Genomic DNA, 17264 nt, shown 5'->3' with positions numbered 1-17264 from the left:
TGAAAATGAGAGTAAATTTGGTTAGGATAAGGTTTTGATTTGGAAACTGAAGAATCATGATATTGAAGGGAAAGCTAGAAGTTGTAGATCAATCCCCTGTGAATTATTCTTCGTCTTTAAAAAGGAGGAAGAAGAATATTCCTAATTCCAGAACTTTATTTTCTATCCTTTGAAAACAAGCAAGGCAATCATAAACAGACGAATTCGGACATTCCTGATGTTTGTACGAGTAATATGTTCAAGACAAGCTAAAAGAACAGCCACTATCTGCTACATGCTATTTTTATGACATTTAAGAGAGACTTGTAAATTTATAAACTGTGAATGTAGGAGATCAGTATTACCAATTTCTTGGCTGCATAATGCAATCACTATCGTTTCCAATGGATTTTCAATGTTTCTAAAAGGATTTTGAGGCACCCTATAACTATGGAGTCGCCCTGTGTTTCGCTCAATTGAAAGGTTTCATCAAAATAATACCTGACTCACAGATGGATGTACAGTTCTAAAGTCTCACATCCCCCTATTATTATCAACAGAGGATACGTTTTACTTGAACATAAAAGGATTTTGAGGCACCCTATAACTATGGAGTCGCCCTGTGTTTCGCTCAATTGAAAGGTTTCATCAAAATAATACCTGACTCACAAATGGATGTACAGTTCTGAGTCTCACATCCCCCTATTATTATCAACAGAGGATACGTTTTACTTGAACAAGTTTAATGCACACATCATACCAACTCGTATCCTTACAGTGATTTCATGTTTTTCAATAAGGGAGCGAGAGACATACGTCTAAAAATAAATCAAAAATCGTTTATTCGTTTTGACTTCAACACGAGACAAGGATGTGGTCTTGTATTTATACAGGGTGGTTGAAACCTTTGGTGCCTCTCCTGCAATAGAACCAATTCTCAACTATTTGTAAATAGACGACTACACTGAGGGTAGACAGCAAGATCTATCTTTCCTTTAGCGATAGAACACTATCTTTATATTTTAGATAAATACAGAAAATAGCATACATTTTCTTAAAATAAAGAAGAATCCTTCTGGAAAACTACCGGTCTAAATTGCAGTTCTTTTAATGGGAATCATTATGAACAATAGAAAAACTAGTGGACTGGCAAATAAGTCTAATCAAAATCTTGGAAAATTCACATCGCGTGTTGAACATCTAAGCATGAACCGAAAGAATCACAGTCCTTGTTTTTCCCACGTTTCTAAATTACCAAGAGGTGTACTCTTATGATATCTTCAAAATTCAATTGAAACCTATAATACGTCTAAGCATGAACCGAAAGAATCACAGTCCTTGTTTTTCCCACGTTTCTAAATTACCAAGAGGTGTACTCTTATGATATCTTCAAAATCCAATTGAAACCTATAATATGTATTTCACAAGTACGAGTATTCGTGACTACCTGTGAAACCCTTCCAATTTTCTTTTTGAATGTTGCAATCCCCTTTTCAACTAGCAATCCATACGAGTATTCGTGACTACCTGTGAAACCCTTCCAATTTTCTTTTTGAATGTTGCAATCCCCTTTTCAACTAGCAATCCATTTTTTTTTCTACTATGCCTTCTTAACCGTCTAGTACGTGACAAGTCTTTCTAAATCTATACCTACGTCTTGAACGTTATCCGAAGGAGATTATTTTAACTGTTCATGAACAGTTATCTCCATTCAAAGATGAACTTTGAAAGCCTGACCAAAAGTGCAGTTTTTATTGGTCACAGGAAGTGATTGATACTGTATTCTAAACTAGAAATCTGTTTCTTGGATCAACCACAGCCACCGTTTCCTTGGTAAATCCTCAGACGACAATAATTCTGATAAATACTACCTGGCTATGTTATTAGCGAAAAAAAGAGAAATAGGTACTCATAATGTACATTTTACATTTTATCCCAAGAACATTTCAAAATATTCCCATGCTAGTTCTTGGTCGGTAATTTATGTCTGAGTTCTCACATAATGGCATCATGCTATTGCTATCATTAATGTTATTTTTACTATCTTAATGGTTTGGGCTGTATATTAGCAAAAACATTCACAATAATTTGTTATCAGAAAGCAGCAAAGTTTACTATTAGACTATGAATACAGGTGGATAATATTGCTGATTTAAGTGGCCTAAACATAAAACAGGAGACTCAGGAGACTCTTTTCTCTGTGATGACGTCATCGTCACAGTGACGAATCTATAACTTTTTTAACTCTCTCTCTTGCTTCTCATAATTTTTCTATCATGGGTGAATAAATTCGAGATGAGAGTTCAAATTCCATAGAACCGAAGCAATGGGAAGACATCTAGACATATCGTGATAACCCGTAAGTAAGTACTAATAATTGTTTACTTCGGAAAAGGAGCACAAACTTACAGAAGAAATTGCAATCTTAGAGCTTCTGATATTAATTTACTTATCGTCCGTTATTTTTACTATCTTAATGGTTTGGGCTGTATATTAGCAAAAACATTCACAATAATTTGTTATCAGAAAGCAGCAAAGTTTACTATCAGACTATGAATACAGGCGGATAATATTGCTGATTTAAGTGGCCTAAACATAAAACAGGAGACTCAGGAGACTCTTGACGGCGTCATCGTCACAGAGAAAAGAGTCAAATTCAAGATAATTCTGGTGACTATTTGAAGGAAAATATTGTCTTCTGGATCCTCTAACTCAGAGAACCTATAAAGCAAAGAATTAAAGGTGTGAAATAAAGTCAACCTTGAAGTTCGGAATACTCGGAATTTGGTCATAAAACAGCAAGATCACTACACCAAATTTTATGTTTAATAAGCCTCCCAATAAATTGATTTTATAATCCAAGTGGAGAGCATCCTTATAATACCTAATATTCAAATTCAAATTCGACCTCTTCCGTAAATTTGGTTGGTTTTCTTATCTTTAGAACTAATACCATACGTAGACCATATTTCTTAGATAATTTCTTATTCTTATATTTACCTATTGACAAAGAAACTCGTATTTCCCTTATGCTCAAAAGTATCTCCTCCTATTTTCCTTGGCAACACACAAAACGGGGAAGTAACATATAAAACCTCAACTAGAATCTGACAAGCAACAAAGAATCATTGAACATTGGGAACTGAAGAATCTCAACAGCGAACCCATCGGATGAAATAGTTTCAGTGACCTTGAGGCATACATAAGATACCTGATACATAGCACACATCGATGAAACCCTTAAAAAAATAAGCGTCGGAGATTTTAGCTTCCAACATAGAAGCACATTATAGTCATGTTAAAATAGCGATCTTCTGATCTTCCTAAGAATAGCAGGTCCTCGCGGGAACTCAATCATGATTTTTAATTGCTCCGTGGTTTAACCCTTGATTAAGCTTGTACGTCAAATACCTACTAGATGGAGGTTTTGCAAATAAATCTAAAAAGAAAGTAAATAAAAGTCTGGGCACATAATAGAACTCCTTGAGATTTTTAGGACTGAAATATCACTTTCCATTCAATCTTCAAATAATGTAATGAACACAGGATCGTTTTAAGTCTGAAGGCAAAATTAAAGCATTCCTAGCAAAAAGTTAGCTCGGATTGTTAGTAAAACTCTTGATAACATGCTTGGACAATAAACGGTAGATAATTATATCCCACTCAGCTTAGACAAAACAAAAAATACATATAAAAAGAGGTCACTGTGGGCATGAACGAGTTAATAGACAGAGTTTAATGAACCATTATTATTAATTAAGAAGAATAAATTAATTCTCATATTGCAGCATAGTGCAAAGAATGGGTAAGTTGTGAATAGAAACAATGGGAGACCCATGGTTAATATAAGTTGATGAGTATGTAAGCCAGTGGAATTAAGGGATAAGTGCCCATGGTGAGGCAGACAGAGAGGGAGAGAGAAAAATAAGATAGAGATGGTATAAGTAGGTACCTTACATTACTACTTGGGTAAGTAATGAAATAAATATTGAAGAAAATTTAGAAAAAAGGGAGTTAGTGAGCCAAGTCAACAAGTGGTTGAAAAAAGAGGTAATTTAGTCACAAAGCACTTAACAGAAGGGGAGGGGGGTAGTGGAAGTTGAAAGCTGAGTCAAAAACATAGCTCATTTAAGTATTCGACGAAAAAAAAAAGCTTAAAAATGAATAATTATGTATCAAATGCCAACAGCTGATAGATAAATAATGCCACGAAATAGAAACTTATTGATTAAGAAAAATGCCAGACCATGTTTACAAAAAACTTACCATTCAAAGGTTCGATAAACCTTCGATAATTCAATGTATAACACCTTATTGTATACATTTTTCTTCACAGGTTGAGAACCGTACAACAATCACAAGAAAAACCACCAAGACACCTATGTACACAACACTATCTTAGAAATACTCCTCCCGCGTTTTAGACCACTATTTCCATTAGTCAAAGGAGGATAGATCTTGCTTGGTATAAAAACTTCGGATTAAATAAACTGCGCTCACTATGTACTATCCAACTATCCTAATCCTAGATAAGAAAACACAAAAACTTATCTTGCGGAAAATAAATTTTAAATCGAAGATTTTCATTTGCGATTCTCCGGTGAACATAATTATCGGCACATGATGTTCGCTTTACTATTTTTACATTGAAAAATCCCAACGAATCAAAATAATGTCATGACATAACTATCAGTTTACATGCCATTACTGTTTGGCAAACTTCATTGAATGATGTCAGCACTGATCTTCCTAATTAATATTCACGTTATGCCTAGAAAATTGGCAAAATTTTACACACATTGAACACTGCCTGAAGGGTATCTTACAAAGAGTTTTTTCTTCCGCAGAGATATTTTCCAGGTAAGTATGTTGCTTCAAATCGAATAAATAGTTTCAAAAAGTTATCTTGAAATCTATAAGAACGTTACACTAATGCACAAGTGAAATACTAATTAGGTATTACGCGTCCAAGCACAAAAATGATTTTTTTTCTATCGCCACTTGAAACACCTGTGACTTGGATAGATATTGTTTTGTTTTATCATGAAATAAAGTCAAGATTGTGTGAAAAGTGATAAATTAGCGACCTGATAACAGAAAAATGTAACACCTATTAATATTACTAATAGACCTCGTCATCTCACAATGCTGATAAGAAAAATACAACAGATAACACAAAACAGGGAGGAAAACTATTTCGTAAACAGCCACAATGTCCACAAAAATAGAATTTGATAGTTAAGTCTTAAGTAATTAATCACATTTTAGTTAAAATAAGAAAAGTAGCTAAAAGGTGTGAAGAGAACAAATGAAAAACTGGACAAAATCAAGACATCGCGAATAACATTGATAAAAGACTGGTCTGATTCAAAAACACCCAAGTGAATCTGAAACCTAAAAATATAAAAACTTACAGAGCAATTTCGTACAAAAACAGATTTCTGCTGATTTCAGCAACAACTCTTACCCCTCATATACCCTTGGATCCCTGTATTTCTAGAACATGCTTCTGTATGTACTTTGAACATACAACTTACCGCGAATAAACTGATGACGCACCTTAAAAAACTCTCCCGGAGGTTGGCAAATCTGTCAACGTACGAACAATCTTAATCAACAAGTCTGAAATATGACTAATCAAACAATATCTGAAATCTCAGAACCAACAATGGGCAATAAACCTCAATCAATACTTTCATTATCGAATTACCACCGGGCGATAATTTCATAGCTACTTATCAAGTTGATTGAGAAGTAGGCAATTAAAAGTTGACACGCATTCATCTAGAAATCTACGACCATGTCCACAGGACTGACACTTTCAGATTTAGCAGATATTGACAAAAATGCTTCTTACACAATTCTCTACATCCCAACTACTCATCATGCAGGTATGCAACAGATTAGAGTAGTTTTGTTCATCTATGTTTCCATTGACATGAATCTGTTCAAGAAACGTTGGTTTTCCATTCGAATGTCCAATACCTCCCCTCTAAAAATATATCTACATATAGGTATAAACATAATATGTTTATCTACCGACTTGTATATTCATATGTAGAAATACCGACTATATGTATTACATCGCTATATGCTACACATATCTGGATAAGAATAGATACAGACAACAGACATACAATATCGCGGTATGCACGACCTTTCCTTGACTATTGGGGTAGGTTATGCTACATATTATAGCAATTAATTTAACACTTTAGGTGCCATTCGTTTCAGCACAGTAAACTTACAACGAAATCGAGCATGAGTTCCTAAAACAGGGACTTAGTTTGCAAAATTACAGAAGCTAATAAAACGCTTTTATTTTCAATGTACAGTAGAACCTCGATTATTTCAAGCTCCATTATTTCAACTCTCTATTATTTCAACCCCAAAATCAGTTCAAAATAGGGTATTTATTAACCATTTTCTTCTTTTGTATTCTAAATTTTGCCGACTTTTTCATTGTTTTAATACGGAATTTTAATTATTTCAACTTTCAATTATTTCAACTATTTTATTTTTTGGGCGGAGTGTATGACGTAAATCCTCAAGTATTAAGTTGACCGCGGCACAAAATACGCGTCTCTATTAAATCGTACCTCAAGTAACGCATATGAGTACTCTGGCATCAAACGTGTTAGTTTATAATTTGAGAGAAGAGATCTTCCAGTCAGTTTCTTATGCTTCCAGTAAGATTCTTGAGACTCTCTCAAGTTTGCCTGTAGAGAAGTCACTTAGTTTGCCTATTCAACAATCGAGAGAACCAGAATTTCTAAGTCCATAACCTTGATCCAGCTAGAGGCGTATGTATTCATTCTTTAACACTACTTTTAACCCTTTCATGCAGCACGGTACATACCCGCCAAGACTCTAGTTATTTTTATTTTCTTTCTCCTTGTCTTTCTCGTAAGATTTTTTTTTCTTTTTTACACTCATTTTTTAGTAGGTAAAATAAGAAGAAAAAAATACAAATCTGTCAAGTTTTGTTTCAATTTTTTTTTATTATTATTAGGTATTATTTATTTATTTATTAAATAGTGTTCTGTTTATAATTTCTTTTGCTTTTCACCTTTAACCTCCTTCATTCTACCGTGCTCAAAAGACGCAGAGCGCTGTTGCGCGTCGCCGATATTGTGCATAGTGTTAATAACTACATTATCCTACCCAATAGCCAACATTTCTGGTGATCGTAGATACCCAAGATACCTCACACTTTTTGTGAACGTGTACGAGTACGTATCCAAGGGTAATGTTTTCAAAAAGATGAGTCAGATTTTTTCCCTCTCTCTTTTGATCTCGGTTTTAAAACGAAAAGATTTTTCATTTCTTGGACTATCTATTTTATTAAAAGTACCTAAGTATGTATTTCTATTTATAAATTTGATTACATTTCCCCTGCATTCTAATAAAATGCTTTCTTACTTCTCGCGTTGTTATTTCTTCAGTGTTTTTGGCACATCCACCAAATATGTCTCGTTATCATTATCCTCTGAGTATTCTTAGTTCTTGGTGTTCTGGACACATCCACCAAATTAAGGAGCGCTTCGCATCGCCAAGTCAAAACAGTATCACTTTTCTACAGCATCTTTTAGTTATTCAGTGTTTTTGGCACATCCACCAATTATTTTCCATTACCTTATACTTAACATTATTAGTTTTATTGTGTTTTAGGCACATCCAACAAATATGTTTCATTACTCTCTAGTAGATAGGTATTCTTAGTTCTTTGGTGTTTTAGGCACATCCACCAAATATGGTTCAGTAGGTACTCTCTAGCATGCTTAGTTCTCTGGTGTTTTGGGCACATCCACCAATTATTAAGCCTCATATCTCTCTAAGAGTTTTGGCATCTCCACTAAATATGGTTCATTACTCCCTAGAATACTTAGATCTCTGGTGTTTTGATCAGAATCCAGGAATATCTTGGATAACATCAGAGCACTCTCATACAACATCAGAGTCAGTCAGCAAAAGGGTTTGTCAAAAATGCACTTCAATCATGGCGACATAAATATGACATGAGTTTACGTAATGAATTTCGTATTTAGGAAAACTGGTTGTTATTTCTTCAGTGTTTTTGGCACATCCACCAAATATGTCTCGTTATCATTATCCTCTGAGTATTCTTAGTTCTTGGTGTTCTGAACACATCCACCAAATTAAGGAGCGCTTCGCATCGCCAAGTCAAAAGAGTATCACTTTTCTACAGCATCTTTTAGTTATTCAGTGTTTTTGGCACATCCACCAATTATTTTCCATTACCTTATAACATTATTAGTTTTATGGTGTTTTAGGCACATCCAACAAATATGTTTCATTACTCTCTAGTAGGTAGGTATTCTTAGTTCTTTGGTGTTTTAGGCACATCCACCAAATATGGTTCAGTAGGTACTCTCTAGCATGCTTAGTTCTCTGGTGTTTTTGGCACATCCACCAATTATTAAGCCTTATATCTCTCTAAGAGTTTTGGCATCTCCACTAAATATGGTTCATTACTCCCTACAATACTTAGTTCTCTGGTGTTTTTGGCACATCCACCAAATAAATATGTCTCATTGCTAGCGTTCTTAGTTCATTGGTGTTTTTGGCACATTTACAAAAAATTTCTTGTCTATTTTCAACTTTCGAGATCAGAAAAATAGGTATTTAGGTACAGGTAAGTAAATGATCAAAGGACAACGGTGTTTTGGGCACATCCACCAATTATTAAGCCTTATATCTCTCTAAGAGTTTTGGCATCTCCACTAAATATGGTTCATTACTCCCTAGAATACTTAGGTATCTGGTGTTTTTGGCACATCCACCAAATAAATATGTCTCACTGCTAGCGTTCTTAGTTCTTTGGTATTTTTGGCACATTTACACATAATTTCTTGTCTATTTTCAACTTTCGAGATCAGAAAAATGGGTTTTTAGGTACAGGTAAGTAAATGATCAAAGGACAAATTTGAAATTTAGATACCTACCTACGAGCTACTTATAAATAGAGAGTAATATTTTTTTAACTTACCATCAGTCAGTTTGAAAGACCTATCGCCGGGATCCTTAAAATATGAAACATGACATTTTAGTTGTGTTATCCATGGCGAATTTCTTTTAGAAATGCACTGAACATTCAGGTAAAAACTAAAAATGCACCCTACCTAGATACTGGCTACTTATAAATAGAGAGTAATATTTTTTTAACTTACCATCAGTCAGTTTGAAAGACCTATCGCCGGGATCCTTAAAATATGAAACACGACAATTTAGTTGTGTTATCCATGGCGAATTTCTTTTAGAAATGCACTGAACATTCAGGTAAAAACTAAAAATACACCCTACCTAGATACTGGGTAGGTAGGTACCTATCTTAAATCTTATGTTTACAAAACACTTTAGAAATTTTTATGAATGACTAAAAATATAGAAGATATTTACCTAGTAAAATATTTATTTTATTATTTTAAAACTAACAATTTATTATTATTTCAGTATTATTATTTTAATACTAACACTATGAATATTATTTAAGCAGAATTTTTTTAAACTTATTGCACATCTAAAAGGAAAGATACCTAGTAGGTAGGTGCGAGCGTAAACTTTAGAGGGAAAAATTAACGAAACATCAATAAAATAATGGTTAAGAAGAAAAAAGTAAGTGAATTACTTTAAATTAATTATTAGACAGGTTAACGATCATCATTTTTTTATAAGGCTTATAAAAAATACAACATGATAAGACTGATAGAGGCCAGAAATAACTATAGTCCTATTTATTAATAAAGATTTTTGTTTTGCAATCTTTTTTAATATTTTTAGTGGATGTTGCGAAAGCACCAAATTAGGAGAGAACTAGGGAACTTGGTTTTAGGTCATATAGAGGGCGAAAAATTTCCTGAGCTGCCAAGGGTTTCAGGAAACACAGAGTGCAACCTACTGTATAGCTTGTGACTCTCGTGAAATTCATACCTACATACTAAAATATTACCATACCTCATCAGAGAAAGTAATACCTACTACTGAGTTTCAGTTAAACTTGCGAGCCTCTCAGCTAATACACCTGTACCTTAGTGTAATTCTGACCTACCTGTATTATACTGAATGTTACCAGGCCCGGCCTTAAGTGGCCAAACCCAAGTCTTACAGTTTCATAAAAACTTCGCACTTTCTATTTGGCACTTCGCAAAAGTTATTACATAGTTACTTAATAAGAATTTTTTTTTGAAAAGTTGTAAAGTTCCTTCAAAGAATGCAGCCCCTGTTTGAAATTTGAATCCAGACTTTCACCCTGGTTATTTACTTAGGTATTTATGCATTATTATAAATTGCTTTTTCGGAATATTTACATAGGAAGTAGGTATATACAAACAAGAAAAGAACATGAACAAAAGGTAACAAATGAATTAGGTACCTAAGGGAGAGAGAGAAAACAATAAGAAAAATAATCTATTTACAAAAATATTCCATCTAATGGGCGGGATTAAAGCCTGAGGCATCCCTTCCATCCAATTCCTGAATGGAAGGTTTCAACCTTGACTTTCTGCCTCGTTACAGGCAGCATCAGTAGCAAAAAAGTGCCCTTACATCAAAACTTCGCCATCACAAACAACCTGGCGTGCGTAATGCGTACCTCTATCAAAACGTTACCTTAGTCCTGGCCTGAACATTTCTACGTCACTTTTAGAGGTCACTTGATACACTGTATTCATCTGACTTGGTATGTAAAATAGTACCCATTTCACCGGTATGGGAATATGCTAGTCTGATAAGAGATTCATTCTCAGACTTGAGACTTCTGCAGTAAATCTCGAAGTTTGTAGGCTGTAGGTATTCATGTGCCTATACTAAGATAGAAAAGGAAATAGGGAGAAGGAAGGCGTGTGTAGGATAGCCAGAATATAGGAAGAATCATTTTTACATAAAAATGGGGGTTTTGTCATAATTATGCTTCCATCATTAGTAAATTTGCGACATCCACTAATACAATGCATAGGTATAATTGAAAATTTCTTTCTAATCATCAGTAAATTTAACACATCCACTAACATGAAGGTAATTGAATTGAAGATTTCTTTCCATTATCAGTAAATTTGTCACATCCACTGATATGTAATTGAACATTTCTTCTTTCTAATCAACAGTAAATTTGTCACATCCACTAATATGTAATTGAATCTTTGGATGATAATGGCTATGTAATTTTTCTACTTTTTTCAGTTTCTCACAAATGCATCGGAGAATGCCGTTTTCTCCCCGTTCGGACTGGCAAACAATCTTGCCATGATGTGGGACGCAGCAGGCACAGGGAAAGCGTCAGAGGAGATACTGAAAGCCTTCCGATTGGATAACTATCCTAGTCGGCAATATCTAAGGAAGGGCTTCCAGACAGTCATCAGTCAGTTTGAGGTAAAATCGGTGCCGGATCGGTCAGTTTTAGACCTTTTTTTTTAATACTAACACTATGAATATTATTTAAGCAGAATTTTTTTAAACTTATTGCACATCTAAAAGGAAAGATACCTAGTAGGTAGGTACGAGCGTAAACTTTAGAGGGAAAAATTAACGAAACATTAATAAAATAATGGTTAAGAAGAAAAAAGTAAGTGAATTACCTTAAATTAATTATTAGACAGGTTACCTAATCTAGTAAAATATCGATAATACTTATTAAATAAATAATTGCTGTTTTTTAATTATAGACAGGTAATAAATTATTTTCACATAGGTACGCACTCGAAACACTTTAGAAGATATTGAACATTTGGCTCGAGGTCGAATAAGAGTAATTGGTCTTTTCTTGATAAACTCATGAGTTTGAGGAGGGACTTGGGGAATTAGTTGTAGGGGCAAACAGCCCTAAAGGATAAGCTTTTACGAATCAGGGGAACACGAAAATATAATATAAAATTTACATTCGAAGAGACTACAAATCATCTTTTTTATTTTCTTTTTTAGTCCAAAGCAAGTGAAGGAGAAGTCCTTGGAACTTACAACAGAGTTGCAGTTCAAAGTTATGGCGTCCTAACTCCAACTTACAAGACGTTACTCGAAGATATTTACAGAGCAAACATTACGGAAATCGCTAGCACAAAAAATACCAATTCAACACGTAAGTATGCAAATCAAAATCATACAATAGATTCAATAGAAGATCTACTAACAGTGTTGTCCCATTAAATTGCCCATTACGTAGTTCTTTCAAAATTATGTCAATTCTAGTGCAGCTATAAGCTCTGATGATTTATTCTAAAATGATCTTGAATCTTGATTCTAGAAGATGTTAGTTGATAAATTTTTCTACCTATAGATGTCTATAGATAAATTACCGCGGTGGACTCCTAAAAACATTTCCAGACTAGACAGCACTTGGAATCCTTGAAGGTATGAATGAATAGCCAAAAAAATATCGAAAAGACAGGTCAGTTTCAATCGAAGCCTTGAGGCTAAAAAATATAATCTGAAGGAATCGCCGAAAGTCAAAGCCAATTAAAATTTAAGCATTCTGGTGGTAATTTGGATCTCAATTTGGTTCCATCGACCTCCAAATATGATGACATGGCTATACACTTGTACTCGTATTATGTTTATGTACATTTGAGGAAGAAATTATCAATCAATTAAGCCTACCGATCGTGTTGCGAAAGAGCCATTAAACGTAAGTCAGAAGTAAAAATAATAATAATGAACTTGAGGACAAAAGTTGTTTAGGAAAGATACCTAAAAGAAGAAGATTCACGAAAAAAGGGCAGAAAATTCCCTTTTTTAATTCAACTGAACACGGGGGTTTTAGCACATCCACTAAACAGTTGAATTTTAGACTAATGTTAATGACATAGGTGAATTGTGTTCTCGCAAATAAACACAAGTACTTATAGATAATTAGATTATCGATTAATTAAGTGTGGGAATTGTAGTATGAATAGCTATGATCGTGGCTTTCGTTTGTCCACTATGTTTTTTAATGTCTCTAAGATTACGGCATAAAATATTTAAGTATTCATGCGAGATATTGTTCAAATAGTATATCTATATGCCCAATACAGTCTGACTGGTAATAAAGTTGCCTGTATAGGTACAAGAATTAGAATTAAGTAATAGGGTTTGGTATACCCAGAAACGTACGTATACCTACCATGATAATTGACCCACTTCAATACAAATGTGATCTTGGTGGAGAAGTATTTACTTTTTTTTTTTATTAAATAAACAACTTTAAAATAGAATTTTAGTTTCGTGAATTTATTTTTAGTGATAAATAGTACATTATTTTGTGTTAATACTAAACTTTTTTACTTCTCTTTTAACATTTTTTAAAGTGTTACCAATTGTTTGATTTTTATTACAATATCTCTCCTGTTGTACTTTTTTTTCCAAAATATTAAAAGTTCAAATAGAAAATATTATTCTAATTTTCAACACATAATTGCTTATAATAATACTTACCTCCTAGCAATTATTCATCTTTTAACAAAATAATTACCCACCTACAGTAAAATATCTGAACTTATCGCAATTTCTCATGCATCATCAATTCATCATACATCAAACTAGAAACGAATAAAATAATTGACGTTCCCTCCTTCGCAATTCAATCACTCTGTGGATGATTTAAATCAATATCATAGGCAAAACTAATTATTTATCCAAGAAATCTGAACTTATCGCAATTTCTCATGCATCATCAATTCATCATACATCAAACTAGAAACGAATAAAATAATTGACGTTCCCTCCTTCGCCATTCAATCACTCTGTGGATGATTTAAATCAATATCATAGGCAAAACTAATTATTTATCCAAGAAGACTCTTTAGAAGTAAATGTATCTCAAACCTCGGTTTATTCTGTAATACCTACAATATCTTCGTTATCTTTATGCTGACACTACACATCATAACCCGAGAACCATGCTCGTAACTTCTCGCGCTAAACACCATATTGAAGCGCGCTTGTCATGGAGTTATGTGTCGCTAACTTGCGCGCTCATATTATGTTGCGGTATGGAGATTGCAACAGCAGCCAGTTCTGATAAAGACCATCAAATTACAGGATCTCACATTGACTTGGTCTCAACTTTCACGAATAGTCTGGTGCCTTTTATGTATAAGGTAATGGGGGGGGAAGTTATCTAAAAGTCAGAACTAGGAATGTAGGATCATAGATAATATACTGAGCTTACACTTAAGTACGGCTACTCTTGGTTACTAACTCTGGCTAAGATCAATCTTAATTAAACAATTTATTAAATACTTTTGTAGTAATAGTAGGTACTTTTCCTTTCTAGTAAGTACGACTTGTAACTTTCATACGTTTACTAAGGACTAAGAAGTTTTTATAAGGGAATCTATTGAAGCTCACTAAACAAGTATTTAGTATCTACTAATTATACCTGCTCAATCTGCTCATGTATATTAATCAAAAATATTAGGAGGGTGGGGGGTCAATCGTGCAAATTACACGTAGGTTATGTTAATTATTTTCAAGGTCACAGTTAAATAGAAATATACCTACAGGGTGGTAGGGAGGTGAGATCAATTGAACCATTGCTCACAAAATATAGTATCTCTTCACATCTTGGGCTCCTGGGGTTGTAGGTATAAGCAAGAACCCTGTAGGTAGTTATTTCGCTAAAAGGTTAAAGAACGATCGGCCTAAAATTACAGAGAGCTTTGTAAATTTAACTTTTGCGTTTTTTTTTTTTTTTTCCAAGGCAAAACATCCTGTAGATTGCCTAGTTTTAACCAACAACATAGTAGGAACTAAAATATATACCAGATATGAAGATAGACACCTAATGGGTACCTATAACATGATGGACGTAGACGTAGATGGTAGTTTATTTTTCAAAAATCTTGGTGGTCCAAACCGACATAAAGTGGTTTCAGACTTCAGATCGATTTAATCACTGAATTTCGTGCAACCAGTGTCGGAGTATCTAATAGCTTTTTTTTTTATTATGTCAATTCTAGTGCAGCTATAAGCTCTGATGATTTATTCTAAAATGATCTTGAATCTTGATTCTAGAAGATGTTAGTTGATAATTTTTTCTACCAAGAAAAAGTATACCCATTTTGTAAATTAGCGGCCATGTTTTAGAAGAGAATTTTTGTAAAAATGTAGGTACCTATGTAGAATGTAGGTAGAGGTAGCTACTAGATATTGGAGTACGAGTTTTTTATTGGTTTGTGGACCTCACTCAGGAAAAGGCAACTATAGGGCCCTCGAAGTTCTGATGTAGCACACACACTCTGATCTAGCATTTGGGATGTCTCATACATGTACCTACTTAAGTCATGGGTTACATGGGTACATTTTCATGCCTTTTTTATAGCACAGTAAAAGACACAAAATCAATCATGTTTAATTAATTATTTTACATACTTCCTCTTTTTTTACATGAAACATGTGAGGGAATACGCGCGTTAAATATAAGCGAAAACACTTCGTATACAATACACGGTCTTCTACGTACTCGCAATAAGTACGTGTTGTATATGTGCTGCACTTCAACACAACATCCAGTGCTTCCTAACCTCTTTTTACACAGCAATAGCTTATGCCTCTGTGGCTCATGGATTATCTCTGTGTTCTGGGAGAGTTTTAGCGATAGTATCTTCTCTCTGTTGGATAGACAGTACCAGAAGGTACCTACCTACTTTTGCTGGTTTTTATTTTTCGCCAGTTGTCCTGTTTTAAAATCAAATTATTGTCTAAACCCAAACATTTTCGCTGACATCACTCAATGCTGTTTGCCAAAACAAGCACAGTATAAATTAATTATAAATTGTAATTTAATAGATATTAACATTTAATGAAAATATTTCTTTTTCTTGGCTCCTGATAATTTATTTCTAAACTTTACCCCAATATCGTATAAAATGCATACCTTGGTAACTATTGTTATCAATAAATACCTACGTCTGCTAAACTAACTATTCCCTATTCATCTGTAGAACTTTGGCAGTCACTGAACTTCTATCCTTCTAATCTTTCTCGGGTCTACGTTCATTCAACTTAGATCTGCGGGAGAAAGTTTGATTTATTTTTATTTAATCGATTTTTATTTAATATCTACAGGATCTTCGTATGTTCATATTCCTAGTGTCGCAGAGCGCGATGACTATAATAATAATTCCTACGATAGAAAATAAAATATATTTGGTGGATGTGCAAAAAACACCGAAGAACCAAGTATACATTATTTTGGTGGATAGAAAATACCCATTCATTGTACTATTTTTTCAGGGGGCTTTTTTTTTGTGCCTAATTATCAGAGAAGTTCAGAAAAAAAATGCTTAAAATATGGCAAAATGTATGGAGTTTTAGCGATAGTATCTTCTCTCTGTTGGATAGACAGTACCAGAAGGTACCTACCTACTTTTGCTGGTTTTTATTTTTCGCCAGTTTGTTGTCCTGTTTTAAAATCAAATTATTGCAAACATTTTCGCTGACATCACTCAATGCTGTTTGCCAAAACAAGCACAGTATAAATTAATTATAAATTGTAATTTAATAGATATTAATATTTAATGAAAATATTTCTTTTTCTTGGCTCCTCATAATTTATTATTTACGAGTATTAGTGCGTCTTGGGCTTCTCATAAAAAATACCAATTTCACGATATGAGTCGTAATAGACTATTGAATGGAATGTAACCAAAAGGCTCAAGGAAGGCTCTAAAGGAGTTTTGTTTTTATGCAATTTTTCTCTCAGACAAATGAGGATAGCACGCCATTCCTCAAATGAGATTCGAACCTGCCCTTTCCATTTATCAGGCGGGTGCCTTAAACACTCTGCTGCAAGGTTTGTGTTGAGACACTTTACCTTGTCTAGAGTCGAACCCATATCAAAAGAAGTTACAGTTACAGTAGTGACTGTTCGACCTAATAAATGAGCCAATTTGTCTAATATGAAATCCATACGGTACCTAACTCTTCACTAAGTATCCATAGGGTGTATTAAAAGTATGGAAAGACTGAGGCCCAACAAGTTTCGCTACTCAAAAAATAAGATTCAGAGGGATTTACTTATCTTTTTTAAGAATGCTGGGATAACGATTCTCCCGTGTTGAAAAGAGAGTTTATCTATCTAGTCTCAAAACATCATTCTCCAGGTTGATGGCTCAAATCGGCCATAAGTTAATGGTCTCACATTTGGTGAACTTAGCCTAATCCTGGATATGGTCAACGAGCTACAGAAACTTTGATTCATTCTATAGCAAAAATGCACTTCTTCACTAATGCATTTTCAACCAACTAGTACAGGGTACCTGAAAAATACGTGCCTTACATCAAGATATAGT

The 17264-nt window shown here is 33.9% G+C and overlaps 2 protein-coding genes across 3 annotated transcripts in view; one reads left to right on the top strand and one right to left on the bottom strand.

Moving 5' to 3' along the window:
- Positions 1 to 11243, bottom strand: part of LOC103510935 (spectrin beta chain, non-erythrocytic 1-like) — a 93830-nt gene extending 82587 nt beyond the window's left edge. Inside the window, 1 exon segment of the mRNA XM_026824818.1 lies at positions 11187 to 11243. Coding sequence (XP_026680619.1) covers positions 11187 to 11243 — 57 coding nt within the window.
- The window catches only part of LOC103510925, a 48585-nt gene that overhangs the window by 14200 nt on the left and 17121 nt on the right, over positions 1 to 17264 (top strand). The window contains exons 2-3 of one of the 2 annotated variants that reach the window (XM_026824861.1): positions 11179 to 11367; positions 11917 to 12070. In XM_026824861.1, coding sequence (XP_026680662.1) covers positions 11242 to 11367; positions 11917 to 12070 — 280 coding nt within the window. In that variant the 5' untranslated portion in view covers positions 11179 to 11241. Of the gene's footprint in view, positions 1 to 10822; positions 11368 to 11916; positions 12071 to 17264 lie in introns of those variants that run through there. The other variant, XM_017444834.2, reaches the window with a different exon arrangement.

The sequence above is a fragment of the Diaphorina citri genome, unplaced genomic scaffold (genome assembly GCF_000475195.1).
Source record: "Diaphorina citri unplaced genomic scaffold, Diaci psyllid genome assembly version 1.1 scaffold29, whole genome shotgun sequence".
NCBI classification, from domain to species: Eukaryota; Metazoa; Arthropoda; class Insecta; order Hemiptera; family Psyllidae; genus Diaphorina; species Diaphorina citri.
The sequence above is the reverse complement of the archived record's forward strand: the minus strand, read 5'-3'. Positions and strand labels throughout refer to the sequence as shown.